Source organism: Sprattus sprattus (genome assembly GCF_963457725.1).
Source record: "Sprattus sprattus genome assembly, chromosome: 1".
In the NCBI taxonomy this organism is placed as follows: Eukaryota; Metazoa; Chordata; class Actinopteri; order Clupeiformes; family Clupeidae; genus Sprattus; species Sprattus sprattus.
Window position 1 is genome coordinate 17,899,639 of NC_137920.1, and position 12,782 is coordinate 17,912,420.

The window sequence follows — 12,782 nt, forward strand, 5'->3', positions numbered from 1 at the left end:
TGACTTTGATGTTCAAATCAAAATAGCTTCATAAGTAAATTAATAGAAAAGATCTTCAAAGTGACACTTTGGAAGCATTTGAAATCAAATAGAAATTATCCATAAAATCAGTTATATTCTTTGACATTTCATAACATGTTATGGCAAGGTTTGGCAGACAAAATGGGGATTTGGGTAATTCTCACCTTTTGTGTTTTTTGCTTTGTTTTACACATACCTCAGATGTATGTGTGTGTACATGTGTGTGCCCGCGTGTGTGTCCACGTGTGTGTGTGCGCGTGTGGGTGAATTTGTGTGTGAGTGAGAGTGTGTGTGAGTGTGTGTGTGTGTGTGTTATTTAATTAGAGATGCACCGATTGCAAAATTCTTGGCCGATACCAATTTCCGGTTTTTAAGGAGGTCTGACCTGCCAAAACCGGTTTTTCCGATACCGATTTTCTAAGAAATAATTATAATCATATAATAGACACCATATTTGTTTGGCGTGAGTACCCTTCTCCCAGACAACATGTTGCTTATATAACTGCAATTAAAACCACAACTAGTGGTAGGCTATATGCTATCATAACTCCCCTTTTCAAGAACACTGACATTCAGTCCAGTTTACAGGTCAATAACTAGGATAAAACTAAAATAAATACAAACAAAAGATAGAGTGCACTATTATGTACTGAAAATAAACTGGTTCTCAAAGTAAATTGCACATTTCAGGCCTTTGACCTCTCTAAATAAAAAAGTGCATCATAATATGGGATAAAAAAAAAAACATCAATACAAACAGGTAGCTTTAGGTTGTGATGAAAGTACTCCATTCCACTCCCAATGCAATCACTTAACCATCAATGGCAGGTTCTTCTTCACAAACAGAAGCATCTCTGCCTTCTCACCAGAAAGCCTGTTTCTTTTCTCATCTATGACATTACTAGCCAAGCTAAAAAAGCGCTCGCTGTCGACGCTTGTACATGGAGCAGAGAGGTAGGCTTGGGCAAGTGCAGGGTAGTGTGTTTTGTTTTCATGCCAGCGTTTTTTACATCCTAACGTTAACGTTACTCGACTACTCTCAGTAGAGTGACAGACGACAGACGAATGACAGACGTTAATTTGTGAAAATAGCGATCTTTTTCTAACAAACATATTCTACTCAACTGTAAGGAATATTATTCTGCATAATGATCGGCTAAATATCCCGATGTGTTTCACATTTTTTAATAGTTATTTGCGAAGATATCCATATATTTGTAAACGTCTTTTTCTGCACTGGCAGCCACATGTGTAGCATTCCATAATGGGACTAGTGGCAACGAGATTTCTGTTAGGGGAGTTGCCATGGTAATGGGTTGACTTGTTGTGGTTATTCTGAGCACGAGTGAAATACGCTTTTATTAAACGGAGAGCTACTTATCCAAAGAGATATTTTCTCAGTGTGAGTTCTTGAGAGAGCCCTAACACGGACGCTACACATGTCTTATTTTTGACTTGCAAGCATTACAAACAGCGTGTTTTGGGTCGTCCTGGCACACAGTCAAATAAGTCCAAATCAGCTACATGTTTTCTTCCCAAGTCTTGCTAGTTTTTAGCTGTTTTGCTCTGGGCGCCTTGAGCTGCTACGCACCGCGCATGCGGGTCAGTTTGATCGGCCGAAAACCGGAAATTACGACAGTGACCGGCCGGTCACCGATTGTGGCCGGCTGGATATAAAACCGGCTTTTTTAATCGGCGGCCGATTGATCGGTGCATCTCTATATTTAATATTTGTTCTTGTTTTCACACACAGATACCATCATGGTTCAGTAAATGTGGAAATGCTGCAGTTCCACAAATCCCATCTTGAGAAGAGGTTTCAGTGTCTGACTGAGGGAATCACAAAGCAGGGAAACCCCACACTCCTCAGTAAGATCTACACAGAGCTCTACATCACAGAGGGGGGAAGAGGAGAGGTCAATGATGAACATGAGGTCAGACAGATAGAGAGGGCATCCTGGAGTGAAGCAGCATCAGGCAGACCAATCAACTGCAGTGACATCTTTAAACCATTACGTGGACAAGACAAACCCATTAGAACGGTGCTGACTAAGGGAGTGGCTGGCATTGGAAAAACAGTCTCTGTGCAGAAGTTCATTCTGGACTGGGCCGAAAGCAAAGCCAATCAGGATGTCCACTTCATATTTCCTCTTCCTTTCCGAGAGCTGAACCTGATGAAGGAGAATAAACTCAGTCTGATGGATTTCATGAAGCACTTTTTCTCAGGAAATCAAGCAATCTTCACCAGTTCAACGTACAGAGTCATGTTCATCTTTGATGGTCTGGATGAGTGTCGACTACCTCTAGATTTCCGCTCCAACCCAAGGTGTTGTGATGTGACAGAGCCAGCCTCAGTGGACGTGCTGCTGACAAACCTCATCAAGGGGAATCTGCTTCCCTCTGCTCTCCTCTGGATCACCACCCGACCAGCAGCAGCCAATCAGATTCCACCTGAGTGTGTGGACCAGGTGACAGAAATAAGGGGATTCAGTGACCCACAGAAAGAGGAGTACTTCAGGAAAAGAATCAGTGATGAGAACCTGGCCAGCAGAACCATCACACACCTGAAGTCATCCAGGAGCCTCTACATCATGTGCCACATTCCAGTCTTCTCCTGGATTACCGCCACTGTTGTGGAGAGAACATCAGATGAATCGGGGAGTGTAGAAATGCCAAAGACTATGACTCAAATGTACACACACTTCCTGATCATTCAGACATGCATAAAGAATGAAAAGTACACAGTGAGAAAAGAGAGAGACGAAGAGATGATTTTCAAACTGGGGAATCTGCAGCCGGTTGCACCAGTCGAACGTAAGTTCTAACTTAAGCTACGATGGACGTAGATTGCCCCTACGTTCGACTTTACACTCTACTAAAAAAATGGCAGTTGCACCAAGCAGATAGTTCCAACGTAACGCTAAGTCCTAACTTAGATTTTACACCTCCCAACTAGTTGGTGTAAGTTCCATGTCATGCGATTAAGAGTCTGTATTAAAGACCGCTAAATACGTTAAAAAATAAAAACAAAAGATGGCTATTCGTTTCGAGCAATGGGAAGAGGAGTTTCAACGCGGGTTGCGTCGCGAACGGATTGTCCGTGACCGTGTAGATCCATTTAACGAGTACGACGATGTTGATTTATATACACGATTTCGGTTTCGCCGAGCCGAATTGGTAAGAATAACCAATCTTCTTGCCAACGACCTGCGACACAACACAAACCGAAATTGGGCTCTAAGTCCATAGATGCAAGTGTGTTTGGCTCTGAGATATTTTGCCACTGGTTCTTTTCAGAACCTGGTGACTCGGTCCATGTCCACAAGTCTACCGTCTGTAGAGTGGTTCGATCTGTAGCAGTGTTAATTCGGTTAAAACATTCTTCACGTGAAAATATTTGCTGAACAACTCAACTTACCTCCTCGAGGGATAAAAAACAATTCCACCCCAGCTACTACAAACCATAATGTGTGTGAACAATGGCTAACTCTGACAAAAACTCACGACACACAACGAATACATACAAAGCAGCAATAAGCTGCAATTTATTATAAAAATCCGCCATCAAATAGCTTAACCTCACGCATATACCGCCCTATGGTGGCCAGGCAGTCATGTCAATTTAGAGAATAAATGACGGTTGAACTGTTTTGCCCTCTCATTTCGGGTGCTAAACGCGTCTCAACACATGTCGTGTAAAGAAACTCGCCGGTACTTCCTGTTTACATTGTTATCGTTAATGATTGGCTTGAAATTGTCTTAACGTCATTAAATGCGACACTGGTACACTTTACGAACTACTAGTTAAGTTAAGACTTAAGTTACGGTGGTGCAACCCAAATTTAGAACACCTTTAGTTTGAAACTAGCTACGTCGAACATAGGGTTAAGGAGAACTTTACGCCCTAACTTACGATCCACCTTACGTTCGACTGGTGCAACCGGCTGCTGGCTTTTCAACAGCTAGAGAAGGACAATCTGATCTTCTATGAGACAGACCTGAGAGAGTGTGGCATTGATGTAACAGAAGCATCAGTGTACTCAGGAGTGTGTACTCAGATCTTCAGAGAGGAGTCTGGGCTGTACCAGGGGATTGTGTTCAGCTTTGTGCATCTGAGCATTCAGGAGTTTCTTGCAGCTTTATATGTGTTCCTCTGCTTCAGCAACAAAGAGAGAAACATGCCTGACCAACAGCAAACCTCTCAGCTCTCTGCTCTGTTCAGAGCTGCAACACTTCATGACCTACACAAGACTGCAGTGGATCTGGCCTTACAGAGTAAGAACGGACACCTGGACCTTTTCCTCCGCTTCCTTCTGGGCCTCTCACTGGAGTCCAATCAGAATCTCTTAAGTCACCTTCTGCCACAGACAAGAAGCCAATCACAGAGCTCTGAGCAAACAGTCCAGTGCGTCAAACAGAAGATCAGAGATCAGAATACGTCAGACAGAAAGATCAACCTGTTCTACTGTCTGAATGAGCTGAATCACCATGCTGTAGTGGAGGACATTGACAGGAGCTCAGGAACTCTGTATGTAATCATGCTCTTACCAGGAGAGTGGAGGACGAGCAGATTTGAGTTTAAGATTCCAGAGGAGCAGCTGGATGAGTTTGACCTGCAGAAGTACATGAAGACACCAGAGGAAGATCTGACTGAACTCCTCAGTCCAGATGATGTTCTGCAGAAGCTGGTGCCAGTGGTCGCATTTTCCACTTCAGCTACGTGAGTAATATACTGTGTGTGTGTGTGTGTGTGTGTGTGTGTGTTGACTAGTTGACTTTGTTCCTGGTTAATGAACTGCCCTGATAAGAGAGCATTTCTCCTAAACTGAGAGTAGAGCAAACACTCCTGACTGCAGTTCATACCTCACATCAGTCTAATATGGATTGAAGGTCAAACACTAAACAATATATTATACGTGAGTTGTTTGTTGTTTTCTATGGGTTACTTAACTTTAGTCTCATTTTGAGTATGTAAAATATTCGTCTTTATTATACTTTTCCTGTAAATATCTTTAATGTCAGGCTTGGTTGTATACCAAATGTATCACATTTTATATTACAAAGTCCAATTCCAGTTTCTTTGAGTTCTGGTGTGAATGCTAAAACTTACCCAGATGGCTGGCATGTGCTTTTGGATCCAAACTGGCTTTTGCAATGTTATTGAACACTGTTATGATCCACCCTTAAGTGGCCTTATAGGGCATAGATATCCTATATAAAGGCCCCTTCCCATAACAACCAATACAATATAAAGGCTATCCTGCACCCAGCGCAATTGACATTGTCACCGACGCATGTATCATTCCTATCTTGCACCCGGCGCACAGCGGGATATTCCCTCCAGAGGCGCGCGTCGAAATGAACTTTCGCCGACATGGGCGGGGGCGGAACAGAGAAGGCGTTTCTCTGGCGCAAGTGGTATTTTGCAGTTTCAAAACAGCGCTGTGCGCCATTGACCAGAAAAAAGCTAGTCTAATGTCAGAGGCGCAATGTCTAAAGTCTGTGGCGGGTATTCAGAACGCTAAGGACGCGTGCTTGGCTGCACAGTAGCCTACACTTTACCTCTCTCGTCTACACAAGAGATTCACACTAATTTATGGCATGGAAATCGGCACCCAACCCAGTGCACCAGCTGACCAAACCCAAGGTACATAAATAAAGTCCACATACACAGAGATGAGTTTACAAGATTTATAATAATACTGGCATGAAATAAATGCAACAAAGCCATACAATAAATCAAATGTCACGCAGCTTCAATTAACCTGAATCATTTGGGTCAATGTGTACGCTAGATGTATGCCTATTTTCTAAATATATTGGATATGGATATCACAATGATTTCCTCATGTGGTAAATACTTTTTTTTTTTCTTGTAATTATATATGGCTTGCCAAAAAATTGGTGTAAATCTCACGTCTGTCTCCTCGGCTATGATCTTTTCCGGTCTTCCTCCAGGTAATTCCGCCATTATAATAACAAGCCGCTATGGAATATGCACTCCTCGCTCTTAAAGGGAATGTGAGATGACGCTCTGATTGGTTTATTGCATATTACGCCCAAACCACACCTATGGCTGAGTAACCTCCTTTGGACCAACCCTTTTGTTTTTTCCGCCGCAACTGCGCCATAGAGCCGCCCACACAGCTACTTGCGTTTGGCGCCGTCCTACTTGCGTTTCTGATCGTCTAAATAGGGCCCTAGATGTCTCGCCCGCGTTTCTGGCCGACGGAGCCGAATATTCGCACATGGCGGCCATTTTGCGACAAGGGAGCTCGTTCACCCTTAACATTGTAGTGGTACGTACTTTTTAAATGAATAATTATGTTATGTTCTAAAAAATCAAATAATGTTCTAAAATAGGTACAAGATTTCCCTTCACAAATAAATAAATAATAAATGCTCCATGTTGAAATCCCCACCCTGTACAGAGATGTATTTATGACACTGCATACTTATGAAGAATTATAAACATGGGTTTTCATATGAACAAAACAGATAGGTGCAATAAATACACACATGCACAAGCTATTTATGTAAAATCAATATCTAGGCTACTAAAACTCAGCATACAGAATGGCAACAGGATCTCGTTTCGAGAGAACGTTCAACAGAGCATCCATAGGCTGCACACAACTCTGGCATCTTCACTGGCAATAAAGTCAGCAATTTCCTGTCAAAATCATAATGTAAGATGTTTAACAAACCAACCCGATTGGAAATCATGTGCAACTTAATTGTTATATTGAAAAGAAAGAACAATTATGCCCCTCCAATTGATGCAAAATAACTGAGTAGTAGACTAACTGTGATACACAATTAAGCTGCACATTTCAACATGTTCAAGCATCCATAATTATAACCACGGTAATGACGCTTGTAAGAAACCAAGGCAATTGTAAATCCATCAAGATTTCAGCGAGATAAGAGTGTAAACGATTGTGAAGATCACTGACGTTACCTAACGTACCACTGATCCCTCCAGGAAGCTATCCTGTCACAAGATGGCCTCCTGTGCGGACGTTCAAGACTCCACCGTGAGACATCTAGCCTTTATATAGGATATCTATGTTAAAGGGCAGCAACACACCACCACTCACCCCTGAACCCTGTAGTGTCAGGACTTTTGGACTGTAATACCCCTATTGACCATGTGGGGACCCCAGTGTTCCTGTTTGCCAGTTACGTGTTTGTTTCTTGTCCTTATTGTTTCATTAAGTTCACCTTAGCCTTGTTAGCCTCCCTAAGCCTCCTGATTTTCTGTCTCTTTGCTCAGTCTTGATTTGATTCCCAGCGAAGGCTTGTGTGAGTTGAACCCTTGAGTGTGTTCTAAGTTCTTTGTTATCTGTTTTTTTCGATACCCTTTGTTTTTACTTTTTGCTAGTGATGGCGAAATGAAGCTTTGTGAACCCTCAAAGCTTTCCAGCCAGGCGTGTTGAATAAAGGTGCATTACTCAAAGCTTTGGATGCACTCCAGTGACACCTGCTGGTCAATAACAATATGGTGTAGGAAAGATTTTCGGGACAGGGAATTTGATCAATGTGTTGTGGTGCGCAAGGCCTGTTAAGATAACATGCACACAATCGTATGGTGAATGAGACATACCTCCTTTAATTGAAATGACGCTCGCGGCTACAAGGTGTTTTGAGCCCTCACCGCTGACTTCAAAGCAGCATCTGCCTGGAAGGTGCGTCCCGCCTCCCGCCCCCTGAGCCAATCAGAACAGAGCCTGCTCCAAGCTTGCCAGTTTAGAGAAGTCGTTTGAATTTGAGCAAGTAGCTAGCTAGCAGTTGCCTACATTATCTATCTATCTAGCTAGCAGTTGCCTACATTATCTATCTATCTAGTTAGCAGTTGCCAGTGATGGCGAAATTAAGCTTTGTGAACCCTCAAAGCTTTCCAGCCAGACGTGTTGAACATTACTCAAAGCTTTGAATGCACTCCAGTGACACCTGCTGGTCAATAAAAATATGGTGTAGGAAAGATTTTAGGGACAGGGGATTTGTTCAATTTGTTGTGGTGCGCAAGGCCTGCTAAGATAACATGCACACAATCATATGGTGAATGAAACAAACCTTCTTTAATTCAAATTACGTTGTATGCGAATACAATGACAATAAAGGCTTTCTTTTTCTATTCTTTCCATAATGATTGTATGGTGGCACAATGGTTAGCGAAGACAACTCAGGTTCAATTCCAGAGAAACATTATCTGTTGCTTCAGGTAAAACCGTCTGCTAAATATAGTTACTGTCTTCTGTATGCTATTGGAACAGAGGGTACTTAAAGTGCTTTTGGAAAACAAAGGGTAGTGAGAGTGCTTTTGGAAAACAAAGGGTAGTGAGAGTGCTTTTGGAAAACAAAGGGTAGTGAGAGTGCTTTTGGAAAACAAAGGGTAGTGAGAGTGCTTTTGGACCACTGCAGGGTTTTTCCAAAAATGGGTCTTAAGTGCTCATATTTTTTTTTTTGCGCAGTCTGTGTTACCGGGTCACCTTATTAGCTTTGTATTTTTCTTTTTTTTACCATTTGATAAATAATGGAGACTATGCTTGAGTAAATAATTTTGCCTCCACTTTAGATTAAAATAGATAGGCTAATAGATTGACAATAGTCCAAGCCCCATTGTGCAAGCATGTATGGTTTAAATATTATCAAGGTTTACCTCTTTACATATATACATGCAAACTACTGAAATGTATATCAATATAATCTAGAACTAACCAGTGGTCAGTAATGGAACACACAAATTATGAAATTCTCTTCATTTTTATTATACAAACCTACATAACATTCTTTTTGTTTTTATTATTAAAACTGTCCACAAATATGTTTAATAGTGTGTTTAACCTCTATTGGCGGTGTCCTCCATTGGCGCACCAATGGAGGCTGCGTTGGAAATCGTCAATCGAACTTTTGTCAGCATTTTGAGCTGAAATTTCATTTGCATTTGTACAGGTGTATTCGTGCACGTTGCAGCAGTAGACAGTTTACAACCGCAATGGTTTATCAATGATAATATTAATATTATTATATTTTAGATGCAACACAAATCTATCCGCTCTCTTCAGAATGAGCAGAGCTTTCATTGATAAACCAATGCTGTTGTCTGCCTCTCCCGAGGCCCCGGGGTCTACTGGTACTCGTTCAAACGGGTAGACAAATCAAATAATAGCCTAGGTCCTGTGTAGGTCCTCAACAAAGCAGATATTTTAATACATTGAAAGCCATGAATACTGAGAATTGAATGCTCAAAATCACCGGCGACTGATGAAGTCAGGATGCATACGCAGGTTGAGTAATTGAGTGATTGGCAGCTGGCCGCTCTGTCCATCCACGCACCTCAAGGTTGCGTATTGATCAGACATGAAGACATGCTCATCAACTCGATTACTGTTGATCAAACCAGAACGAGGGTTCGGCTGTAGCCTACTTGAAACATGCTATGGAGAACATATTCGCTGACATGCATAGCACGCGTGATGGCTTGCAGCTTAATGGTGTTTTGAGCCCTCACCGCTGACTTCAAGGCATCAGCTGCCTGGAAGGCGCATCCCGCCTCCCGCCCCCTGAGCCAATCATTGAACAGAGCCTGCTCCAAGCTTGCCAGTTTAGAGAAGTCGTTTGAATTTGAGCAAGTAGCTAGCTAGCAGTTGCCTACATTATCTATCTATCTAGCTAGCAGTTGCCTTCATTGTAACAGATTTGGCTTCAACTCAGAAACTCAAGTTATTAAACATAAATTCGACTCTGTAGAGGTGCAACTTGAGAACACAAGACAAACTATTTCCTTAGTTCACTCAGCTCTAAGGGCAACATTCATGAACCTTTTCAATCATTTCAAAACTAACCAACAAAGGAGTCATACATATCAAACTATATATTCAGTCCCTTGAAGCATTGCTTCAAACATGAGAGTGTGGTAAAGGAGAGTCCAGCAGAAAAAGTTGGCCTTCAGACCATGTGTGTTTTGGTGTGTGAATGTCAACAGTCCATGATGTGTCCATATGAGTAGGTTTAGTCTATGTGTGTGTGTGTGTGTGTGTGTTTGGCATCTCTAGAGTCTTCAGCATCCGCATACCTGTAGGCCAGTGCTCTCCTATCTGGCCTCTGTCCTGATGTCACGTTGTGTGCGTGTGTGTTTTTATGGGTGCAAGTGTATGTGTGTGAGTGTGGGTGTGTGTCCGTAGTATATGTGTGTGAGTGTTTGTGTATGTGTGTGATTGTGTGGGTGGGGGGGGGGGGATGAAATACTTATATTATGAAGGTATTTTTTGTTTAATTAACTGTATGTATGTTGGTGTTTTCCTTTGGTGATTATATGAGACAGAGCTTCAGGAGCACCTAGGCTGCATATATCTGTGTGTGTGTGTGTGTGTGTGTGTGTGTGTGTGTGTGTGTGTGTGTGTGTGTGTGTGTGTGTGTGTGTGTGTGTGTGTGTGTGTGTGTGTGTGTGTGTGTGTGTGTGTGGTGTGTGTGTGTGTGTTAAAGGATTGGTGATTGATATTCAGATGTATCATGATGTTTCTCCCAGGCTGAGTTACTGTAACCTGACAGAGAAGAGCTGTTCCCAACTGGCCTCTGCCCTGACCTCACACTCCTCAAGTCTCACACAGCTGGGCCTGGGTTACAATGAGATGCTGGGAGACTCAGGAGTGAAACTTCTATGTTCTGCTCTTTCTCATCAAAACTGCAAACTGGAGCAACTATGGTAAGCATAATTTCATGTAATATGTGTGGGTAGGTGAAATACTAATAGTATAAAGGTATTTTTTGTTTAATTAATTGTATGAATGTATTGTGTTTTTTCATTTGGTGGTTATATGAGACCGAGCTTCAGGAGCACCTAGGCTGCATATATCTGTGTGTGTGTGTGTGTGTGTGTGTGTGTGTGTGTGTGTGTGTGTGTGTGTGTGTGTGTGTGTGTGTGTGTGTGTGTGTGTGTGTGTGTGTGTCGGTGTCCCTGTTTGTGTGTCGGTGTCCCTGTTTGTGTGTCGGTGTCCCTGCGTGTGTGTCGGTGTCCCTGTGTGTATGTGTGTGTGTGTGTGTGTGTATATCCGTGTGTGGGTGTCCCTGTGTGTGTGTGTGGCTGTCCCTGTGTGTGTGTGGGTGTCCCTGTGTGTGTGTCGGTGTCTCTGTGTGTGTGTCGGTGTCCCTGTGTGTGTGTGTGTATATCCGTGTGTGTGTGTGTATATCCGTGTGTGTGTGTGTCCATGTCTGTGTGTATGTGTCTGTGTCTGTCTGTGTGTATTGATGTGTGTGAGTTTGTTCCCCTGGGTATGTGTGTTTGTATCCCTGATTGTGTGTGTTTGTATCCCTGATTGTGTGTGTGTGTGTCCCAATGTGTTTGTCTATATCTGTGTTTGTGTGTGTATCCCAGAGTGCATGTTTGTTTGTATTCCTTAGTGTGTGTGTGTGTGTGCTTGTGTCCCTGTGTGTGTGTTTATCAGTGTGAATGTGTATCTCTGAGTGTGTGTGTGTGTGTTTGTGTGTGTGTATCCTTGAGTTTGTGTGTGTGTGTGTGTGTGTATTGATGTTTGTGTCCCTCTGTGTGTGTTTGTGTGTGTGTGTGTGTGTGTGTGTGTGTGTGTGTGTGTGTGTGTGTGTGTTGTCAGTGTATCCGTGAGAATTTGTGTGTCTGTGTGTGTGTGTTTGTATCCCTGAGTGTGTGTGTGGGATAGAGGATTGATGATTAATATTCAGATGTATCATGATGTTTCTCCCAGGCTGGGTAACTGTAACCTGACAAAGAAGAGCTGTTCCTATCTGGCCTCTGCCCTGACCTCACACTCCTCAAGTCTCACACTGCTGGACCTGGGGAGCAATAAGCTGCTGGGAGACTCAGGAGTGAAACTTCTATGTTCTGCTCTTTCTCATCAAAACTGCAAACTGGAGCAACTATGGTAAGCATAATTTCATGTAATATGTGTGGGTAGGTGAAATACTAATAGTATAAAGGTATTTTTTGTTTAATTCATTAATTACTTCATTCATTTGTTAATTAATGAATTGTATGTTGGTGTATTTTTTCCTTTGGTGGTTATATGAGACAGAGCTTCAGGAGCACCTAGGCTGCATATATCTCTGCGTGTGTGTGTATCCCTGAGTGCGGGTGTGTGTGTGTCGGTGTCCCTATGTGTGTGTGTGTGTGTGTGTGTGTATCAATGATTGTGTGTTTGTGTCAGTGTGTGTTTGGCTTTGTATCTCTGAGTGTGTGTGTGTGTGTGTGTGTGTGTTGATGTGTGTGAGTTTGTTCCTCTGGGTATGTGTGTTTGTTTCCCTGTGTGTGTGTGTGTGTGTGTGTGTGTGTGTGTGTGTGTGTGTGTGTGTGTGTGTGTGTGTGTGTGTGTGTGTGTGTGTGTGTGTGTGTGTGTGTGTGTGTGTGTGTGTGTGTGTGTGTGTGTGTGTGTGTTGATGTGTGTGAGTTTGTTCCCCTGGGTATGTGTGTGTATGTATCCCTGTGTGTGTGTGTGTGTATGTGTGTGTGTGTGTGTGTGTGTGTGCGCGCGTGTCCCAATGTGACTGTCTATATCTGTGTTTGTGGGTGTATCCCAGAGTGCATGTTTGTGTTTTTGTGTGTGTTTGTGTTTGTATGTATCCCTGAGTGTTTGTGTGTGTTTGTGTCCCTGTGTGTGTATCCCTGAGTGTGTGTGTTTATCAGTGTGTATGTGTGTTTTTGTGTGTGTATCCCTGAGTTTGTGTGTGTGTGTTGATGTTTGTGTATCAGTGTGTATGTGTATCCTTAAGAATTTGTGTGTGTGTGT

At 42.6% G+C, this 12,782-nt stretch overlaps 1 protein-coding gene across 1 annotated transcript; it reads left to right on the forward strand.

Annotated features, from left to right (window-relative positions):
- Positions 1-913: 913 nt before the first annotated feature.
- Positions 914-11,925, forward strand: LOC308368132 (NACHT, LRR and PYD domains-containing protein 3-like; the record flags this gene model as incomplete). The annotated part of the gene is made up of 5 exons (XM_080842221.1): positions 914-975; positions 1,775-2,819; positions 3,984-4,741; positions 10,553-10,729; positions 11,745-11,925. 5 exons carry the CDS (start codon positions 914-916, stop codon positions 11,923-11,925), a joined length of 2,223 nt encoding a protein of 740 aa, XP_080698347.1.
- Between the last annotated feature and the right edge of the window lie 857 nt (positions 11,926-12,782).